The sequence below is a fragment of the Coffea arabica genome, chromosome 11c (genome assembly GCF_036785885.1).
Source record: "Coffea arabica cultivar ET-39 chromosome 11c, Coffea Arabica ET-39 HiFi, whole genome shotgun sequence".
Taxonomy (NCBI): Eukaryota; Viridiplantae; Streptophyta; class Magnoliopsida; order Gentianales; family Rubiaceae; genus Coffea; species Coffea arabica.
Genome location: NC_092330.1, coordinates 29,019,097 through 29,042,693, shown reverse-complemented (window position 1 = coordinate 29,042,693; position 23,597 = coordinate 29,019,097). Strand labels below are relative to the sequence as shown.

Below are 23,597 nucleotides of genomic sequence, written 5' to 3'. Positions count from 1 at the left end.
AGTAAGCAAATGAGCTAATGTTAAAAGACCTAACAAACCTTGAGCCTTGGTTAGAACTACCATGCAGCCAGCGGATTGGCTGAGCTTTAGAAGTAGGATTGAGTTGAGGAACTTTGGAATTGTCACCACCGACTGAAGTGGAAGTTTGAGTGATCAGCTTCTTTAGAGTTAACAATCGAGAGAAAAGTGAGGACTTAGCTCATTCTCTTGCCTCACTTCAATACCAACCGAGAGAGTGAGAGAGAGAGAGAGAGCTCTGCATTTTTCTTAGGCAGCAACAACCGAGAGAGAAAATAGGGCATCAACCCATTTCTTCCTTTCAAACACCAAAACTGAGAGCTAAAGTGAAGGATAGGAAGAGAAACTTTGCTAGTTTCATCACTTATTAGCTTCAATCGAGAGAAAGAGTGAAAGCTACTGCAATTTTGAGGAGCCGAAGCTAAAAGAAACTGGAGCAGTCAACAATTGCTGAATTCTAAGGGAAAAGAGGTAAAAAATTCTGTAATAATCCTTTACTTATTAAGTATATGCTGAATACATAAGCTGCATGTTGAGGAAAACTCTGATTTGAGACTGTACAGCTGCTGGACTGAAACCTGTAGGAACCAAGAGCTTACATGCTGAGTTGCAACTTGCTATCGGTGTAGAATGGAAACTAATGATAGGAAATGCATGTTATACATTAGCCTTATGTATTATAGGAAGTTTAACTGAAGAAACTTGTGAAAAGCTGGAAATTTGGATTGAAAATACTGATAAGAGGTTGCTGGAAATTTCTCAGCTTCATCCGAGAGTAAGAAATAATGAAGTACCAGTTTCCTCTTTGCGAACCTTGGTTCTAAAATTCTGTACTAAGCTGTAAAATATTGTATAACACCTTGATTTCTTCATGCATGAAAGATTTGATTATAAACTGAAGGGATTGTTGGAGAAAGTTCTTGCTTAAAAGCTGATTGCTGCCTAAAAACTTTTCCAGCTTGGCCGAGAGAAAGAGTTAAACCTCTGATCAGTTTTTCTTTCGAACTCTAACTGTAAACTTCCACGTGTGCTGGTTAAGAATACTCTGTAGCTGAAGAATCATCCTTTGCATGATGAGTTAGAGTTAAAACTGAAGAAATTATGGAGGAAATGCCGTGTACTAAAATGCTACATTACTGAATGTTTTAGCTAGCTGATGACAGATTGATGTGTGCAATTTCTTGGTCGAATAACTTGCTGGAACAATATGATATCTATTTTGGTTTAAACTGGATAGAATGTATACTCAATGTTTAATATTTTAACCAAGTAAAAGATGAAATATTCATGAAAATTATGAAGTATATTACTGGAACTTGATTTGATGGCTGACATGGTAATGAATTGAGCTTCTATGATGATTTGGAAAATTTAAGGCAACTTATTGTAGTTAGATACATAAGACGGCTGCTTACCACTTAATCTAGTCTTCATGAACGTTTTAAAGACTTAAGAATTTAAGGGGGTAGGTATCGTGAAACAAAATTTAATTTACAAATAACTTAGAGTTTAGTTGATTTAAAGGGGAACAAATGGAGTGTCTATAAGCCATAATTAATGAATATTGAATTGAGAAAGATATATTCCTAATTTAAATATTATACAAAGATACAAACCTGGGAAAAATGTATAATTCTTGGTTTGAAATGATAAAGTTAATAAATTTTGGAATAAAAAATAAAATAAATATAAAATATGTTATATCTTGTATTTTAAAGCTAAAACTTGACTTTAATAGTTTAAATCATAAAATAATAAATGATAAGTGGTCATCTATGAATTGTATATTCATTTTAGAGTTATAAACTTGTCCCAGAGGATAGCTGTGAGCCAGGAAGCAAATCCGAGGCTCGAGAGCAATTTATTTGGAATTTGGTAAGTGTTTTTCGAATTTATGTGTTTAACTGTTTATGTGTATGTAAGTGAAATTATGTGACAAATGTGCTTATCATGAATTATTACTAAATGATTCCTTGTGAAGTGTATCTCAATTGTCTCTCTCCTTCTAAATTGAAGGTGTACTTTATCGCACTCAACTTAGTTGAGTTTAAAGGTCGATAATTGACTGAATGTTACTGTAAGTGTGCATGAATATAAGCCGTATGTGTGCCTTGCCGTATCGGCTGAACTGGGCTCCAAAACCCTCTGTTCAACAGACTATTCGAGCCAGCAAAGGGCTTGGTCGGGTAGGACAGTAGTTTTGGGTAAATGTTTCGGTATACTCGAGTATTACCATGAGGTTGGGAGATTATTGAATTGATTATTGAATGTAAGGGATTGTTTATTGTTTTGGAGGACATAAGGAGGTGAATCGGCGGAATGTGCAATGATACTGAAATGAATGTATAATGACAGTGAAATGAGTGTCACTTGACACTGAAATAAATGCTCAATGACATTGAAGTGACTCTAATGCAAGCATCGTATCCTTTTGAAAGTGATTATATAGTGAAATATGCACTACTTGCTTAATTGTACTGATTTAAGTGTTTATTAAATGTTACTTGCTCGGCAAACCTCACTGAGTTTTAGCTCAGCCCTTTAATTTTGTTTTCCTTATAGGAATTGGTGGTCGGGGAACGAACGAGAGATCTTAGGAAGTTAACGTGAAGACTTTTGTGATTGTAAATTCTTTAGTTTCATATTATGGTTGAAACTTTTGTATTGAACTAGGTTTTGTAAAAGATTTGATTGGTTTTGGTTTATCAAAATGTTATCTCTGAAGTTAATAAAAGTGAGTGAGTCCTGGCGAGAGTCAGGCAGGCAATCCGCTAACTTCTAGGATATGCCTTAAGAGGAGGTGGGGTCGTCACACTGTAGACGTAAGTCAATTGGACCGAACCACGTAAATTCATATGTTTCTCTATTTGATTTATTTGTTTTGTTATTGTCATTATTGAGTTGGCAAGTATCCTATTGTTCTCGCTGGTCAATTTCTTGGGACCAAACCTAACAATATGTATTTATACATACAGAACATGAATGTGGCATTTAGATTCATGCATTTAGTTAATTACAAAATTACATTTTAAAGGTGCGAGTGAAGAACAAAGATAGCAAAGTAGTTTTCCGTGCAACAATTACTATTTAATTTATAGAAATTAATAGCACTTATTCAGAGCAAAATTGAAGGCTATATTTGTAATTTCATTTCCTTGTAGATTGCTACATATTACCTTTGCAAAACACAAAGTAACTTATATCTAATTCAATTCAGAATCTTGTGAAGCTTTGACGTATATACTTCTAATTTGGCATCCCAATTTGACCCTCAAGAAAAAATGGGGACTGTTGGCTCGGAAGACGTCCTCAGAGTGGAGCACCAGTTGGTGGCGCTTTATCAAGTACCTTCTCTTAATTTCTTCACTATCTATGGAAATGCTTGATAAAAGTCTCCTCTTAATTTCTTCACTATCTATCAAGTACCTTCTCTTAATTTCTTCCACCCAAAGTTTATCAAAGATGTTCCAATTCAATATGCTTGATAAAAGTCTTCCACTAATGGAAGAAAGTGTCCTTAACAAAAGGTGGATCAGACTTATAATTGATACATTTTGTTTAGACTATAACAGAGCCACTTTTACCATCTCATTTCTTGAGTGGAAATGGGCTGGTACAAGAAAAGAGGGGAGTAGCAAGAATAAATTAGTTTTAACTCGTACAGCAATTTACTTTTTTTTTTCTTTCTTGTTCACAACTCTTTGGTCTCAGCACTTTTTGTTTTTCTCTGTTTGAAGCCTCTGTTTTTTTTTTTTTTGGTGGGGGATAAGGATGCTAAGGTGTGGACTCTTTCACATCTAATTAATTAGTAAACATGGAGAAATGTATATTTACTCTAATTGTAGGATAATTAACCATATCTAATTTGAGGCTGGTTTCCTTTTTTATAAAAAAAGACAAAGGCGTGTTAACAAGAAGATGGACTACCGTGGCTTTATATATTGCATGTACAGATTGCTATCTATACAATTTGCAAAACCTGAATGCCATGGTGTGGAAACAACACACAGGGACTATACTTTTCTTTTGTACCCTTAGTGAAAAAAGTAAAAAATTCCAAACTTATTGATCAGGGAAAAAAATAAATAAATAAATAAACCCCACCGATGAAGGCTATTAGTGAAGCTGTAAATTAATAGCAGTTCGACAGTATTCAAATTTCTCAAACTACCATATTTTAAATAACTCCACAATATTCAGATTTCTCCACTTTTCCTCCATATCCTTTAATATTTTCGCTATCCTATTATTTTGTCACTAAATCCCACTAAGGAAATGAATAATTTTGCCATATATATATATATATATATATATTTTGTTACTTGCACAGACATTAATAGATATAAGTTTAATACGCTCGAAGTCACAAATGTAATGCATCCGCTCCCGTCCGATATATTGATGGCAAGCTATGCGTGCAATTCATTCCTCAGATTCCATTTCCAGCTAGAGCGAGAAGAAGTGGAGAGGGCTTATTTTCTCCTCGTTGCAGCCTTGGTACTGTTGCACTTTATAACCACTAGCTCCGCAATTTACCAATTCACGTGTAAACACATAATCGGCAACCTATTTTCAACGTTTATATCTAAATTTCTTCAACCTGGTAATCCAGTTTTATAATGGAAACACAACTACGATACGTTGTGAAAAAATTTTAACTCAACCCCTATAAGTCCTGCCTAATGTCACAATGTATGCTCATGTTTTATTTACCTTTTGTTTGGCATTCCTCAAGTTTTATTTACCTCTATAAACAATGAAGAGAACTTATTTTCTTTTCGTTGGAGCCTTGGTGTTGCACTTTATCGCAACTAACTCAGCTAGCATAATTGCTGCCAACAGCCAAAACAACACTGTTGATCTCATGGTTCAAAGTCGCGGTCGCGGTCACGGTAGCGGTCGCGGTAGCGGTCGCGGCCCGGAACGTTCTATATCGGTCTCGGCATATCGGTCACGGTCTCGGTGAGACGCAAATTTTAAAGCATTTAATATTCTAAAAACTGTTAATAATATAAAAAAAGTATGCTAAACAAAAATAATAAAAAATAACAAAAGAAAATTTGTAAAATGTACTATTTTTATACATATTACACACGATAAGTACTTTTAATTATTTAAAACAATGGCATCACAAATAAAATCAAAATAACATAGACCACAATTTTAAAACTAATAATTGCAAAAGTAATATCAACCATTAACAATACAAACTAAAGATTTATTTATAGCATAAAGTTGGAATATTTTGATCAATCTCCTGCCAAAAATAAAAAGAAATCATATTAGATAAAAGGTAAATATGTAAAAAGATATACTAGTACTTTATATTTTCGTACCTGTTAATACCAAGTAGAATGACGATGTGGTTCAAAATCATCCTGATTGGTCGATGAATGGTAAAACAGATGTGGAAGTGGCATAAGACCTTGAGTAGGTAGTGTAAACGAGTTATCTGGTGTATTTACTGGATGTGAGGATTGACTAGATGTTCCATAATCATTGGACGGAAGAACTTCTGGATTGGAGATGATTTGTTGATGGTAGTATCCAAACCCTCGATAGTTAACACTATCGCTGGTACCATATGATGCAGTAGAATCATGACCATAAAATCCAATGTTATTGGAATCAAAAGAAGAACCATCATGAGACTTATTTATTTCTTTTTCATAGTATCTACTACCATGAATGCTAGTAGACCTTTCAACCTGTCCAGGTCTGTCAAATGGCCGATATCCACTGTAATAGTCAGGAGTGATTCCATATGATTGGTCATAGCCATATCCCAATTGACTAGTACTACGGTTTTGATTAGATTCATGCTCATAAGTTGAGTATATACCCAAATTTTGCATCTGATCATTGACTCCTCTATATCTTTGTGACCCTGAATGGTGAGAGAAAGTATCCTCACTTGAAAATTGAGTTAAATCATTGAGGAATTGACGTTGTGCTTCTATACCAGGACGATAGCCATGATCAGTATCTTGAGTGGCATAATAATTATCTTGTCCTTGAGCCCATGACATACCTCCTGCTTGTTGGCTATCTCGATTGTAACCACTATGCCTGGAAGAATTGTTCTCTCCATCTCCATTGTCACCATTGTCATCATCATCATTACTGCTGTCACTTTTATTTGAAGATGACGGAACAGTCTGCTTACTGGTTTGTTTAGTCTTACTTTTTTGTTTCCTACTTGAGGATGGATCAAGACCTTTCTTATTTCTTTTGGTAATATATTGGGACAATGTATCACCAAAACCAACGTTGTCATGTTCTTGATATTCACTACTTTCTGATTCAGTTTGATGAATGCCCTTATCCAACCAATCCAGATTATCTTCAGGCAATGTGAGTTGTTCATTTTCTCTTATCCAATCATCCAATATATCATCTTGGTGAAAAATGTGATTCAAGTCAATTGGGTTGTAGAAATCATCAGTATCTCTTTGATGCATCAAATTTTTCACCTTCAATCGCATATTGTAATGTACAAAAACTAATTTATGCAATTTTTTAACTGCCAAACGGTTACGTAGTTTTGTATGAATTAATGACCATGTACTCCAATTTCGCTCACAACCAGAGGATGTGCAGGTTTGACTCAATATTTTCACTGCAATATTCCTTAAATTTGGCGCATCTTCACCATAGTTAAGCCACCATTCAGCTAAACAAACAAAGTAATAATAACATTATTATTATTATTTTAATATTATAAAAATATTAACTTCAGTTATATGATTTGGATGTTTCTGTAAGTATGAATTAAGTTGAAACCTGGTAAAGATTTTGGTAATGCTCTTGCTGCAATAGCACTTCCAAAGCCTCCCTTTTTGTCTGCAAAAATTTTGATCTACAAAAATAATGTATACACAAGTGTTAAAATTTTAAAATTTGTTGATTAATATAAATAAATAAAATAATCAAAAGAATACCTCATTTATTGAATCAACTTGTGCATCTAAATTTGGCTCCAACTTTGCAATGACGTTCTTTAACCCTCTTCGAACTTCATCCAGATTAAACTCACAAGTTCCAGAATATTGAAGGATCGGGTTCAAAAAATATGCTAAATACAATAAAATAACAAAATTAGAAAATAAATAAATAAATATTACATATTTAAATTGGATGTAATATTTTAAATTACCTGCCGCATGTAAATCCCGATGAAGTTGATTGTACCATCTATTATCAATCACTTCCCAAATTGTTTTCTAAGATTTCACCGACTTTTGAATAGCCATTTTTGCTCTATCCATTGCCTCATAAATAATTGGCAATGTTGGCTTATTATCTTGATCAATAGTTTTTAAAACTTTGACTAGAGGCTCCATTATTGCACACACATTTCTAACTTTTTTTCAAAACTTCTCTGACAATATCAACTCAACTACTTTAATAGCTTCTGCTTTTCTCTTGGTAGTGTTATTAAACTCTGCCCATTCATCTGAGGTGCACATTCTTTTCAGTTCTGTACAATGCCGAAGAAGACTTTCCATAGAAATGAATTCAGTTGCAAATCTAGTGATACCTGGACGTAGCAGTTCCCTTTTTTTTGTATATGTCTTCATCAGATTCACTACTTTGTCACTGTTATATATGAAACTTGTTATCTTCTTCCCCTGAGCAATAGTTTCTTTTACATTATCCATTTTGCCAATATCCTCCAACATCAAATCTATACAATGCGCAGCGCAAGGTGACCAGAAAAGATTTGTTCTTTTTTTCATCAACAGTTGTCCAGCAGCTTTCATACTAGATTCACTATCTGTCACAACTTGCACAACATTTTTTTCCCCCACAATCTCTACTACCTCATCCATTAACTTGAAAATATATTCAGCAGTTTTCTTAATATTGGTACAATCAACTGAACTATGGTATATCATGTGCCTATCACAGTATACCATAAAATTTATTATTGGATGTTTTGTACGAGTGCTCCACCCATCACACATAAGTGTACAACCAAAAGTTGAAAATTTATCATAAATATCTCTAAGATATTTCTCAAGCTCTTCAAATTCTTCATCTAAATATTCATTTCCAATTTGATAAGCTGAAGGGCCTTTAATACCAGAGCCAGCTTTGGCAATTTCATCAATCATCGATTGATAATAAGGATTGTCAGCTGCATGAAATGGTATAGCATTGAAATGAAAAAACTTTGAAACTGCCTTACCAACTCTTTTTATATTTTCCTTCGCAAACATTGATTTGACTGATTTTTGTTTCGAAGGAAACATATGTGAGTCAATTCCTCTGCTTGTCATTTCATCTGCTTGTCTGACATTGAAATTACGTGACAATCCTCTTTTATTTTCAGAAGTCGTTGGGTTTGAAGTGCCAACACCCATATTCCCTAAAATTCACAATATTTAACAAATAAAAAATGAATGACTAAATTGCAACTTTATGTAATTATATTTAATAAAATAGTATCAAATTTGTTATAATATTTTAGTTTACAAATCATACCTGACATAAACATAGAAGGTCGACTCCCAGATACCGAATGCCTTCGTTGTTCGTCTAAAAATTGCAAGTATTGGCTCTCTCTAATTGCTTGCTTCATTTGTTTTTTTTCCAACGCCATCCGACTTTCTTCATCAATTTCAAAAAAGACTTCGTCCTCCTCGTCGCTAACCATGTTGAAATTACCATGCATACTTTCTTGTTGGAAAGAATTCAATATTTCTTCTTTTTTCTATTTTATTGTAGCTCTTTGAATCTTACCAATCTTTAGATGCATTTTCATTAAATCTCTAACTTCACTTGAGGCCCTTGGACAAGGCTCAACTTGTCCTATGACATGACCGACATGTTCTTTCAACCTTGTAATGCCACCATGCATTATTTTTTCACAATAATTGCATCTCACAATTTTTCTATTCCCTCCCACGGGTTTACCATGTTCCCAACCAATATCCTTGCTCGTCATTGTAACTATTACACATATCAATATAAATGATTAATACATCACAAAATAATTAAAGATATATGAAAAAAAATACAACAAGCAGTTTCTAACATTTTATAATTATAATAATTTATTTCTATTATATTAGTAAGTTAAACATCTAATCTATAATGTAAACCTGCAACAATGATCATTTTTTCATTTATTATAAGAACTTCGGCATTTTGTTTGATGATGGGTGATTAACTTAAACATATAATTTAGCTCTCCATCTTCCTAAAGTTTTTAGTTCATGATCATGATCACCAGGATGATTATGTATTATAATAAGTTGGAAGATAATACTAAATGTCCCTCTCTATTAGCACAAAAATATACACGTACAGTGGAAGCAATTCTCATATCTCTCCAATTTCTTTGTTAACCATCGTCATATATATATATATATATATATATATATATATATATAACTAGACATGATTTTTCACTCACTTTGCAACCTAGTCGTCCAAGAATTACAAAAGTTTTTGTTTTATACATAAGGATTACTAAATTTATAGAGGAAAAATTATTCTTGGAAAAAAGAATAATTTAGTAAGCATCGCAATGGATTAGTAAGCAAAGTACAAATCTAACCTCCAAGATTGCTAACCATTAAAAAGCCAGTAAAAAAACGCGATTTACTCACGCTTTGGAGTCACTTGTGAATGCAGATTGCTAATTTCCACCTGGGGATACCTATCAGCAGGAGGGAAGAGCAGGACGACCAGCTATTCAACAACCTAGGCCCCCAAGAATTCCCTACTGGCATCAACTGAACAACACATGAGCAAAGCAATAATGTCGTGATTGCCCTCAAATGAGAATCCACCACCTCATTCTAGCTGTAAACAAATCCACTCCATTTCTTTCTGCTTCCCTTTCACCCAAAACCTTGGGACTCACCTCCCATTTCCCCTCCCTCGCTTTATTCATCTCTTTACTGCTATTTAGTCTACACATTGCAAAACCATCAGTACTTATGCCCCCACTCTCATGAAGACTGAGTACGATGGGAGGTTTTTCTATTATTCTATTCACTTGATGAATCCTGAAGCTACCACTACTTTTGTTATTAATTGATGAACACTCTATCCTAAACCAATCCGTATATTCATATCATAAGTGAAACGACTGTCTGGGAAAGCTACAGTTGGCCCTTGTAATGGATCAGTTTCTTTTAATAACTCTAATGTCTTAGAGCACCTTACAAGCAGAATATCTGAAGGTACAATAAGAAAATCAATTACCTGCTGAAACTTGACAAGGCAAGGGAGAACAAGGCAAAAAGGACATGAATCACAACCATCTGGGTTATCTCTGTGAAGGTATGGCCAAATGACTCCATTGGGCACTATCTTTTTGCAACATTCTACTTTGTTTCAGAGGGCGGAATTCCAAAGCTAGGCAAGAAGACAGAGTTAAGTTACCATGAAGAAGAATTGAAGGAAACGGAAAGGATTACTACGTTCTGTAACACTACTAGTCCAATAATTTAGTAAAGTGAAGGTAGTATGTTTAACGTGGACCATTCAACGTAGTACCTTCAAAGTAAAGTGCAGGTAGTACCTTCAAAGTAAAGTGAAGGTAGTACACCTCCAAGGTGGAAAAGAAAACGCATCTTTTCACGTGATAGTACTGTGGCAAATTTGTTTCTATTTCCCATCACTCGCATTTCTTTTCCCGTATGAAGGATCATCAGTACTAGCCATGGTTCGATATAGGCAGTAGAGAGGTTCTCGAATTTCCCTTTTTTAATTCTTTTTTTGTTTTTTTTCTATAGATTTTTTGTTAAATTCACCTTGACTCGGAATGACTCGGGGTGACTCGACCGTGACAATCCGTCGCGGTGACGTCTCGGCCGATTTCTCGGCGAGACGAGTATCTCGGTCTCGATTCGTCGCGGTATCGTCTCGGCCTAGGCCGAGACGGTTACGACTCGGCCGAGACGTCTCTGTCTCGGCCGAGTCTTCGAACCATGGTACTTGATCTGAATGCTCTTCTTGCCTTCAAAGCCGCCATTTTCGATCCCCAAAGGATCATCCCAACCAACTGGTCCACTTCTACCTCTGTTTGCAACTGGATTGGTATCACTTGTAATGCTCGTCATCACAGAGTCGCAGCCATCGACCTTTCTTACATGGGAATTGCGGGAACCATACCTCCACAGCTGGGAAATCTTTCTTTTCTCGTTAGGTTGAATGTCACGAAAAACAGCTTTCATGGACATCTTCCAACCGAGCTATCTCGTGTGCGCCGATTGAAGTACATCAGCTTGGAAGGTAATGCCTTTGAGAGAGAACTCCCGTCATGGTTGGGAGGTTAACTGCTCTCCGATACTTATCCTTCTGGGATACGGATTTTCAGGTTCATTATCGGGCAGGCTCTCTAATTTCACAAAGTTGGAGACCATCAGTTTGGCTTTCAACTTTTTTACTGGAAATCTTTCTGAATAATTCAGCGCTCGACCGAAATTGAAATTTTTGGAAATTCAATTTAACCAACTTATAGGCCTTCTGCCACGGGCTCTGTTTAACCTCTCCTCATTGCAAACAACTGATTTCACGAATAATAGCTTATCGGATTACCTTCCAGCACGTATCTGCGATCATCTCCCACAACTCCAAGGGCTTTATTTGTCACATAATTACTTCAAGGTGAAATTCCATCAGGCATCGGAGGATGTTCAAAACTCCAAGTTTTATCTTTGTCTGACAACAAATTCAGTGGACATATACCAAAGGGAATTTGGAATCTTACCACGCTCACACAAATATATTTGGATTGGACTGACCTGACAGGTAAGCTACCAACTTGGCTTTATTTCGAGCAAATTCTTGTCTATGTTTCGAGCCATCAATTGATCATAATTTAACTGTTCGTAGGGTCATGACTCATGAGTTTAGATACATACAATGAAGTTGCAACAATATACATGTTCATGCACCGTTGTCTTCTTTTTTTTTTTTGGGGGGGGGGGTTACAAAAGAGGGTGTAAGGACACATTAAAAAGCAACTAGCCGGGGAATAGTGTTAATCAAACTTATTTTCTAAGTAAACTGTTGGCTTGCCATTAGAAAACCATATGTAATATATCTGAGGGGATAATCATTGCTTCAGCAATCTTTCCTTCATGTTAGCTTTCCTTTCTTTGGACCCAAAAAAAAAACAACTTATTTAATCAAAGATATAAGTATGCTCTGGAATTGACACTAAAGTAAATGGCAATGTTTGTACGCAACCATATTACCATAATCAGGTCAGTCTTTTGAGGAATTCAAAAGTGATCGATGACAAAGTTGAAGTTCATCATGCATGAGCAGGTTTCTGCTTATTAACTGAACATGCACTCTAACATCCACACAACCGCCCCAAGGGGGGGTGAACATAACAGGAATAATGAAGAACCAAAAAAGAGCGACCAGAGAACTTAATAAAAATTCACCATGAACGAAGACTAAGATATCAAAGCTGAGAAGAGAAAAGTACCTGATCTTGCAAGTAAAAAATTTGCACCGTGTGAAAGGCTAATGAATATCAAACTTGAGAAACTAAGTGTTGAAGCCGCATTTGTTGACCAAATGCTTTTGGTGCTTCCTCCCACATCGGTAGAAGCCAAAGGAATTCTTCCTTTGGTTTCCTATAAATAAGGGAGCCTGATGAAGGAATAAACTCGCACCACTCAAGAGAGTTATATGGGCTATTAGTTTCTTGAGTCATCGAGCCCATTTAGTCAAATATTTTAGGCTCTCTTGTATTGTGTTTAGGAATATTTCCTAAACCTTTTATAAGTGTCTTTTGGCCTAGGAACCACTTTCCTACGGCTTTTGTATTTCTTCTTCATAGTAGAAATATTGCCCCTCCCTCGCCCGTGGACGTAGGTCAATTTGACCGAACCACGTAAATCTTCTGTGTCTTTTATTTGCTTTATTATTTGTCTTTATTGGGTTGCCACAACCCTTTTATATGGTCGGTTTTACCGCCTAATTATTATATGGCTGGTATCTACCGCCTATCTATTATATGGTCGGTTATACCGCCTACTTTGTTCTAACTTGAGTTTGTCTATTTCCTGGGCCAGACATAACAAACTGGTATCAGAGTTGGTTGTTATATTTTGCAAGACAGATTCATCCGGTGGGGCCCGTTCATCCTGTGGGGCCCACTCATCCTGTGGGGTCCGCTCATCTTGTGGGGCCCGTTCATCTCCGTGGGGCCTGCTTATCTCGTGAGGCCCACTCACCTTGTGGGACCCGCTCACGAGACTTGCATATTTGTTTGGCAAATTTTTTAGACAAATTTCAAGTTACAGATTTTGTGGCAACAATGACGATAACAAAGACGGTTGTCGAAAAATTCGACAAGAATGTCAACTTCGGCATGTGGCAGCTCAAGATGGAGGCCATTCTTGTTCAAGACGGAGTTGACTTGGCAATTCAAGGAATTGAGAAAAAGCCAGAAGATCTGACAGATGCAAATTTTGCTGAGATGGATAAGAAGGCAAGATCCAGTATTATCCTAAATCTCTCCGATGAGGTATTGCGTGAGGTAGCAACGGAGACTTCGGCCAAGGCTATGTGGGATAAATTGAAAGCCTTGTATATGAAGAAGACAGTCGAGAATCGGCTATATTTGAAGCAGAGTTTGTACATGTTTCGGATGTCTGAAGGTACATCTATACTCTCTCATCTTGATAAATTTGATTCCATTATTATGGATTTGGAGAATATAGATTCGAAAATTGATGATGAAGATCAGGCCCTATTACTTTTATGTTCCCTTCCCCAGTCCTTTAAGTATTTTCGTGATACTATGATATATGGAAAGGAAACAATTTCGTATCGGAAAATTAAATCTGCATTAAAATCTAAAGAGCAGATAGATAGGGATATTACTGGGGAAACTAGTGGGAGTCAAGCTGATGGCTTGTTTGTTTGGGGTAGATCTGAAAGGAGAAACACAGAAAATAGAAGTAGATCTAAATCCAGACATAAAAATGTGGTGTGCAACTATTGTAAAAAGAAGGGCCATATTATCTCTGATTGCTTTAAATTGAAAAATAAAGAAAAGCAAAAGGAGAAAAGGAGTGAAACCACCGAGGCTAGTATTGCCGTTGATAAGAATGATGGAACTATTTTCTGTGCAACGGAAAATAATTTTAGATCTAACAATGAGTGGATTTTAGATTCGGGTTGTTCATATCATATGTGTCCTAATAAGGACTGGTTTTCAACATATGAATCAACTGAAGGTGGAGTTGTCTTAATGGGCAACAACGTTGTTTGTAAAGTTGTTGGCAAAGGCACAATCCGGATTAAAATGTACGATGGTATTGTGAGGACGCTCACAAATGTTAGACATGTTCCAGATTTGAAGAAAAATCTCATCTCTTTGGGCACTCTTGAGTCTATTGGGTGCAGGTATTCAGGTGGAGATGGAGTTCTCAAAATCACTCGAGGAGCTCTTGTTGTTATGAAGGCACACAGATCTGGTACTTTGTATATTTTGCAGGGATCTACTGTTACAGGTGTTGCTGCTGTTTCAACATCATTTTTGTCAGATACAGACATCACCAAATTATGGCATATGCGTTTGGGGCATATGAGCGAAAAAGGTTTGGGCATACTGAGCAAAAGAGGACTCCTTTGTGGACAAAGTACCGGGCCATTGGAATTCTGTGAACATTGTATTTTTGGGAAGCAGAAAAGAGTCAGCTTCAGTTCACCAGCAATTCACAAGACAAAAGGTACTCTTGATTACATTCATTCAGATCTATGGGGTCCTTCTCGTGCTTCTTCTAAAGGTGGTGCCAGGTACATGTTGACTTTCATTGATGATTATTCAAGGAAAGTTTGGGTCTATTTTCTTAAGCATAAAAATGATGTTTTCTTAACTTTCAAGCAATGGAAAGTTTTGATTGAGAAACAAGCAGGAAAACATGTTAAGCGGTTGAGAACAGATAATGGCATGGAATTTTGTGGAGGTAAATTTAATGAATTTTGTAAAAATGAAGGAATTGTTCGGCATCACACCGTCAGGATGACGCCTCAACAAAATGGTGTGACTGAACGTATGAACAGAACACTTTTGGAGAGAGCAAGATGTATGATCTCCAATGCAGGGTTGACAAATGACTTTTGGGCAGAGGCGATCAATATGGCCTGTTATATTGTCAACCGTTCTCCTTCTGCATCTCTTGATTTCAAAACTCCTGAGTAAGTTTGGTCAGGTACTCCTGCTGATTACTCCAATTTAAAAGTTTTTGGGTGTCCAGCATACATGCACGTGAATGATGGAAAATTGGAGCCAAGGGCTAAAACGTGCATTTTTCTTGGATATGCTTCTGGGGTGAAAAGATACAGATTATGGTGTCCTGATCCCAAATCCCCAAAATTTGTAATCAGTAGAGATGTTACTTTTGATGAATTGTCTATGTTATCTTCCAAGAAGGAGTCTTCTAGTCCTTGTACTGCTGATAGTACACAGAAGCAGGTGGAGCTTGATATTGGCAGTTCTGGTCCTTCTCAATCCAAATCTTCTATTCAGCAAGTGCCAGTAGATGCACTTGAATCTACTATTGAAGATAGTTCAGAAGAAGAGGAGTATTCCATAGCTAGAGAAAGACAAAGGAGAGACATTCGACCACCACAAAGATATGCAAATTTAGTTGCATATGCTTTGTCTGTTGCAGAAGAAACTGATGCAGCTGGTGAGCCTTCGACCTATTCAGAAGCAGTTTCTTGTGATGATTCTGCAAAGTGGTTGATTGCGATGAATGAAGAAATTGAATCTCTTCATCAGAATGAAACTTGGGTTCTTGTAAAGCCGCCGTCAGCTAAGAAAATTGTTGGTTGCAAGTGGGTCTTCAAGAAAAAGGAAAGTATTTCAGGGGTTGAAGATGCAAGATATAAAGCACGATTGGTTGCAAAGGGCTATAGCCAGGTACAAGGTGTTGATTTTAATGATATATTCTCACCTGTTGTTAAACATAGCTCTATTCGTGTTTTGCTTGCTTTAGTTGCCATGTATAATTTGGAGTTAGAACAGCTCGACGTTAAGACAGCTTTCTTACATGGCGAATTTGAAGAACAAATTTATATGAGACAACCCCAGGATTTTGAAATTTAAGGTAAGGAAGACCATGTTTGCTTATTAAAGAAATCCTTATATGGATTGAAGCAGTCTCCAAGACAATGGTATAAGAGGTTTGATTCCTTTATGTTGGGTCATGGTTATTTGAGGAGCATGTATGATAGTTGTGTTTACTTCCGGAAGTTAAATGATGGTTCTTTCATTTACTTATTGTTATATGTTGATGATATGCTCATTGCTGCCAAGAATTTGTCAGAAATTCACACCTTGAAACTGCAGTTAAATAGTGAATTTGAAATGAAAGATTTGGGAGCAGCTAAGAAAATTCTTGGCATGGATATTAAGCGAGATCGAGGAGTAGAAAAGTTGTTCTTGACCCAGAAAAATTACCTTGAGAAAGTTTTGGAGCGTTTTGGCATGAAAGATGCTAAACCAGTATCTACTCCTCTTGCTAGCCATTTTCGGCTATCTGCTGCTCAATCATCAAAATCAGATGAAGAGGAAGATTATATGGCACAGGTTCCTTATTCCAGTGCAGTCGGCAGTATTATGTATGCAATGGTTTGTACTCGTCCAGATATTGCACAAGCAGTCAGTGTTGTTAGCAGATATATGTCTTGCCCTGGGTAAAACACATTGGCAGGCTGTGAAATGGATTCTCAGATACTTGCGAGGTACTTCAAATGCATGTTTGGAGTTTGGAAAAAATAATAATACTTTGGTTGGTTTTATAGACTCAGACTACGCTGGAGATCTTGACAGGAGAAGATCACTTTTAGGCTATGTATTTTGCATTGGCGGTTGTGCTGTTAGTTGGAAAGCTACTCTACAACCTGTCGTAGCTTTGTCTACTACAGAAGCAGAATATATGGCTGTGACCGAGGCAATCAAAGAAGCCTTGTGGTTGAAGAGTTTATTTAGCGAGCTAAGTCTATATCAAGGTGTTACTGATATTCACTGTGATAGTCAAAGTGCCATACACTTGACTAAAGATCAGATGTATCATGAGAGAACGAAACACATTGATGTGAAATATCACTTCATTCGGGATATCATTGCTAAGGGAAAAGTCCTTATTCAGAAAATCAATACTAAGGACAATCCAGCCGATATGTTTACGAAACCTCTTCCAGTTTACAAGTTCAAGCAGTGCTTGGACTTGGTTGGTGTTCGTTATTGGTGATTTAAGCCCATTGGAGCTTATATGAAGAAGGTGGAGCAAGTCTATAATCTCTCGATGTTGGGGACTCATCAAGGTGGAGATTTGTTGAAGCCGCATTTGTTGGCCAAATGCTTTTGGTGCTTCGTCCCACATCGGTAGAAGCCAAAGGAATTCTTCCTTTGGTTTCCTATAAATAAGGGAGCCTGATGAAGGAATAAATTCGCACCACTCAAGAGAGTTATATGGGCTATTAGTTTCTTGAGTCATCTAGCCCATTTAGTCAAATATTTTAGGCTCTCTTGTATTGTGTTTAGGAATATTTCTTAAACATTTTATAAGTGTCTTTTGGCCTAAGAACCACTTTCCTACGGCTTTTGTATTTTTTCTTCATAGTAGAAATATTGCCCCTCTCTCGCCCGTGGACGTAGGTCAATTTGACCAAACCACGTAAATCTTCTTTGTCTTTTATTTGCTTTATTATTTGTCTTTATTGGGTTGCCACAACCCTTTTATATGGTCGGTTTTACCGCCTAATTATTATATGGCTGGTATCTACCGCTTATCTATTATATGGTCGGTTATACCGCATACTTTGTTCTAAGTTGAGTTTGTCTATTTCCTGGGCCAGACATAACACTAAGTACGTAGAAAAAAAATTTTAAATCAAAATCTTATTTTATTTTATTTTTAGAAAATTTTGACAGAGTTTTCCCTTACAAATGGATGAAAACTCCCTGCCAACAAACCCAAATGCAAGAAAAATTAAATTTAAAACTCTCAACTAAACCCTCCTATAGGTTAGTCTACTTTTCTCCTCCTAGTAGACGGAATGCCTAACCTATCTACTCGAATTTCCCCGCCCACGAATCTTGGAATTGCACTAAAATGATCGTAAATGCTGATGTCAACTTATTGCATGCTATGACAACTTATCTTTTTCCTTGTTGACTAAGTGTGTTTTGTGGTAAAAAGGAGAACAAATATGTATAAATACAAATGTGATTATATGGCGGACAAAGTCTCTTACACAAGCTTTACAGCATTTCCAAGAGGAAGCTCTTTCAAAAGAGTGTCATAGGTTCAGAAAAAATGTATGAAGTTTTGGTAGGATAGACATTAATTAGGAAAAAAATTTCACTCGTATATACATGTATTTAATTTGTCATTTCCAGTTTCAGTTTCACTTTGCCACTAGATTGATTTCATAGAATTACAAATTAGACACGAAAGCTAGCATTATAGGACTGCCCTTGAAATAATTAAACATAGATTTTTTGTCGCCAAGACCTCAAATTTGCCCTAAACTTTTCTATGTTCAGGTTTTTGTCTTATGACACCACTATGAATATAATTCAATTTTCCGTAGTCACATGTATAATTTCAAAATAGCGTGAAAAATTCAAATGACTAGAGTTTGTTCTAAACTGGTTTTTTGGACCTACTCTTACTTTTTGATATTAAAATATCTATCATGTAATGTTCTCAACTTCTTTTTCTTTCAGCTTTTGGCTTTTCAAAAGTAAAAGAAAAACTAAAATTAGAAGCTACAAGATGCCTACTTTTTCCAATATTTGTAAAATTTGAATTCTAATTTTGAATTTTGAAGAATCAACGTGTACAAAATGCAAATTAATTGAGAAGAGGCTCTATCTGTTATAATGTTCAAACTATGACATTAATGGAATGTTTTTGCTGGGGGAGGGTTGGGTTAGGTAGTAAGGTGGGAGGGATTGTAAATAGGAAGTCTTTGGTTTAATACCTCCAAAAAAAAACTTAATGGAATATTTTTGTTAGAGTACATTTTCTAAATCAAAAAGGAAATTGCACATATACGAGCTAAAGTTTGCATTTATGAATTCAAAAAAAGTTAAATGGAAGTGCCATAGTAGTTCTTCTATAGTACCTTAAGAGTGATAAATAAGAAAAGTGGACAAATTATCTTTTTTTAAGTACATTTTTCTAAACAATCATGGTAGTCGTGATATATATTTTGTACAGGTCAAATTCTAGAAGATATTGGTAATCTTCAAGGCATGAGGAGTTTCTGGATAGCAGGAGCTAACATGAATGGTAAGAGTGTTATCTACATTCACCTTATGTTTTAAGAGTTAAAAATATGTAGCATAATACTAATCATGGTTTGTGTGAAATATGTAGACACATATACCTTGTATTATTGCAAGGAGAAATTCTAAGGGGAGGATGGATTGGATTATAAGGGAAAGAGAGTGTCAGTGAGAGGTCTTGGATTCGAGACCTCCAACTTACACAAAAAGAAAACGAGAAAGTCTAATATCAGTCTGTCAAAGCATGTTACCTTTTACCTCCCTGGTTAAAGCATTCAACTTTACTATCCCTTAAACTTTGAGTCTGCTTAATAGAAAATTATTTTTTTTAAAAAAATTGAGCATATTACCTTTTACCTCCCTAATTAAGGTGTTCGACTTCACTATCCCTTAAACTTTGAGGGTGTTTAATTAGATAGAAGATTATTTTAAAAAAATGTTCCAATGATCTGTAGTACTTTTTGTGATGTAATGTATATAAAATAAAAATATAACTTTTTGTGATGTAAGTCTGTTAGAGCATACTACCTTTTACTTCCCTAGTAAAAGCATTCAACTTCACTATCCCTTAAACTTTGAGTGTGTTTAATAGAAGATTATTTTTAAAAAAGTTAAAAAAAATCCCTTGTGGTAAATATAATATATAGAAAAATCCCCCATGGTTTTAAAACGTACAAAACGATACCTCATGCTTTTAACTGAATTGTAAAGATAACAAAATTCAATAAAATTAATGGAAATGACTTATTGGAATATAAAAAAAAAAGTTATACCTAATTTTTAACAAATATGCCTCTTTTACCCCTTAACTCCCAATTCTCTCTTTCAAGAGAATGAAACAAATGATTTTGTTGGGCTATCTTTTGCTTAATTATATCAGGGTATTTTTATCATTTTGTTTATCCCCGTTAAGTTTAACGAATTCCGTTATCTTTACAATATAGTTTAAAGTATGAGGTGTTGTTTTGTACTTTTGAAATCATGGGGGGCTTTTCTCTATATTAGATTTACCACAGAGTTTTTTTTTTTTTTGTTTTTTACCCTTTCAAAAATTTTGAGCGTATTACCTTTTACCTCCCCAACTAAAGTATTCAATTTCACTATCCCTTAAATTTTGAGTGTGTTTAATTAGATAGAAGATTATTCAAAAAAAATTTTACAACGATCTCTAGTACTTTTTATAATATAATATATATGAGATAGAAAAATAATTTTTTGTGATGTAATGCATGTGAGATAAAAATATACTTTTTGTAATGTAATCTATGAGATAAAAAAAAAACTGTAAAGATGAGATGCAAAGATGATTGCAAAGTGGGATCATAGTGCAACCGAAAATTTTTTTTCCCAAATAATGGCATGACATTCTTTATAATTGTATTACCACTGTCAAATAGGGGTATATGTGCCTAAATTTAGAAATAGGAGAAAGAGAAGCGTTGATTTTGAGCCTACCCAAAAAAAAGAAGAAATAAAATAGTGCAGGTTTTGAAAAGTTAAACATGTTAAAACAACTAAAAGTGTGGATGTCCCTTTGCATTTCTAAGAGGATTAATTCTTAATTTATTGCTAAATTATGTATAAAAGTTACAATTCATAAATCTATTCATGTAGTGGAGGAACCATTTCATAAGGTTCTTCATATTCTTGTAGTAATAGGTACTTAATAGGATTGATGTACTTTTAATCTTGTAGTACCTATATATAGAGATATATTGACACCTTTTGGGATGACTTTTGTATTAGTTGGAATATAAGAAAATCATTCTCCATTCCTCTACTCATTTCCCTAATTTTTCAATTCCTATTATACTATTTCATTTTATTAGTTTTATAACATGTTATCAGCACGAGTCTCTACTTTTAAGTAAAAGGTGAAAACGAAGCTTCTACTCTTGAACAAAAGTGAAACACAAGATTTTGCCAAAATTCTACCCATATTTCTTCAAGTAACTTGTGAGATAAATTTCTAACTCCAAAACTTATTTTAATTTCTTATGGCTAATCTTACAAAACAAGAGTTCGTGCCTCTTGATATTTCTGGAAAAAAAATATTTATCATGGGTATTGGATGTTAAAATTCATTTTGAGGCAATGGGTCTTAGTACTACTATTGTTGAAAAAAATAAATCCTCAAACCAACACCGTGCCAAAGCTATAATTTTCCTTTGTCATCATTTAGATGAAAGATCAAAAATAGAGTAATTTACTGTCAAAAATCCTCTTGTCCTTTGGCAAGATTTGAAAGAAAGATTCGATCACCTGAAGTTGATCGTTCTTCCAAAAGCTTGATGAGATTGGCTTCACTTACGGCTACAAGATTTCAAATCTGTCAATGAATATAATTCAGCTATGTTCAGAATTACTTCTCAATTATTACTATGTGGCGAAAAAGTCACCGATGAACATATGTTAAAAAAAATATTTTCTACTTTTCATGTCTCTAACATGCTCCTGTAGCAGCAATATCGAGAGAAGGGATTTAAAAAATATTCTAAACTTATCACATGTCTTCTCTTGACTGAACAAAATAATGAATTATTGCTGAAAAATCATAAGTCCATTCCCTGAAGTGAATGCGACTCAATTTCAAAATTTTGGTCGAGGTCGTGGACCTGGCCGTAGAAGTAGCTGTGAAGGAGGCCGTGGACGTGGCCGTGGCCGTGGACGTGATCGTAGTAGATTTGTGCCCCGTGAAATTTATAACCGTGACAAACAACAAAATATTTTCCAAAAGAGGGAAAATAACTACGATTAGAAATATGAAGAAAAGATAGTTTGTGAAGAAAAATGCTACCGTGTGGTATGGAAGGTCATTCGTCTCGTAACTATCGTACGGCTGAGCATCTTGTTGACCTTGTGGCGCCCCCACTTCTCCCTAAGGCGAACCAAAAGGGTATCCGCGGGACGCCTGCCTAGCTCTCGCCAGGACTCAAGTAATTCCATTCAAACTTATTATCGAACTACACAATACATGTAAATAACTTAATACAATAAATGCGGAAGCGTTCAAGCTTAGCAATATTCATCGATTAACCCACCCGCATGTCGGGTGTTCAAAATACATCATGAATTCCAAATATACTTCATGCCCCAAAGGTTACATTTCAAATCTAAAAGTACAACCCAAAACTAAGACATAGCCAAAACATAATAGAAATCCCAAACAAAAGTACATCAGGAGGGTTTCTCCATTTCACCTCCGAGTTCAAACCTGTTAAAGAAAACAAATCTACAGGGTGAGCGAAACACTCGTGAAGCCAAAAACATATATGCAGGCACATAATTCAGGTAACAAGCCCAAATAACAGTTCAAGTGATAATTTACATGTACCTAATAATGCCAACAAAAATGTAACCAAAAACAATTCAAGGATACAGTAGCTCTCAGGAGTTAAGTTCCACATTTTTCCGATGTCATTCGTATATCTCCCTCCGTCAACCGGGTTGATATTTCATATCCGTAGTTCACCACTTACTTCTCATCCGTCCACCATACATCACTTCGGTCCCGCACGATATTTATAGGGCGATACTTCACGAGTATGCCAAGCGAGATCTCTCAATAGATCAAGCTTATCATGTGAATCTCATGACTCACCGAGATTCCCGACCAAACCCATGCCAGCTCGAGTTCCAAGGTCGGCCTATGAGTTTGTGCGTCCCCCATGTATCATGTAAGTGTCGAGGAGATTCACTCCAACGACGTATGCAATCATAACATACCATGTCATGTATTCAAGCATTTGACATGTTTAAGCATGTATTTCAGGTCATGTAAACCAGGCAAATCATGTTAAGCATGAGTCATTTGTTTCAAATGAGAACGAGTGCGATAAAGTACACACTCGACTCCATTTTCAAAACCAAGTAGGCTAAGCATGTAATCAAGTTTATAGAGTTCAAGTAGTCAAACACTTGACACTCACCGAGCAAATCAAGAAGAAATATTTTCTGGAAATTCAAGTGTTCACGGTCGGATCCTCTTGAAGGTCCTCGTGTGCGCCTGAGCAAATAATAGTGAATTATTATTCACACAACCCCATTTATCGAGAAATAATTTGTGCACTATAACAATCTAGGGAATTTCGTGAAAAGGAACCTTAATTACTTGTAAATCGAGGTTCGAGTGGCGTTTTATAAAGTACAGGAGCATTTGGATTTTTATCTTGGAAATCGAGGTTAAAACGTTTGCATAATGTCGAAAGAATAAAGAGTTCTTGGAAACTCTATTTCCTTGAAAGTTGGAAAATTTTAGTTTTCATATGGATTTTTGAAAAATCGTATCTCA

The 23,597-nt window shown here is 35.6% G+C and overlaps 1 protein-coding gene across 1 annotated transcript; it reads right to left on the bottom strand.

Annotated features, from left to right (window-relative positions):
* Positions 1 to 7,388: 7,388 nt before the first annotated feature.
* On the bottom strand, positions 7,389 to 10,334 carry LOC140016527 (uncharacterized). The gene is made up of 5 exons (XM_072070065.1): positions 10,237 to 10,334; positions 9,893 to 10,082; positions 9,686 to 9,761; positions 8,764 to 8,973; positions 7,389 to 8,389 (listed from the first exon to the last, which is right to left on the bottom strand). The coding sequence occupies exons 1-5, from the start codon at positions 10,332 to 10,334 to the stop codon at positions 7,389 to 7,391; spliced, it is 1,575 nt and encodes a 524-aa protein (XP_071926166.1).
* Between the last annotated feature and the right edge of the window lie 13,263 nt (positions 10,335 to 23,597).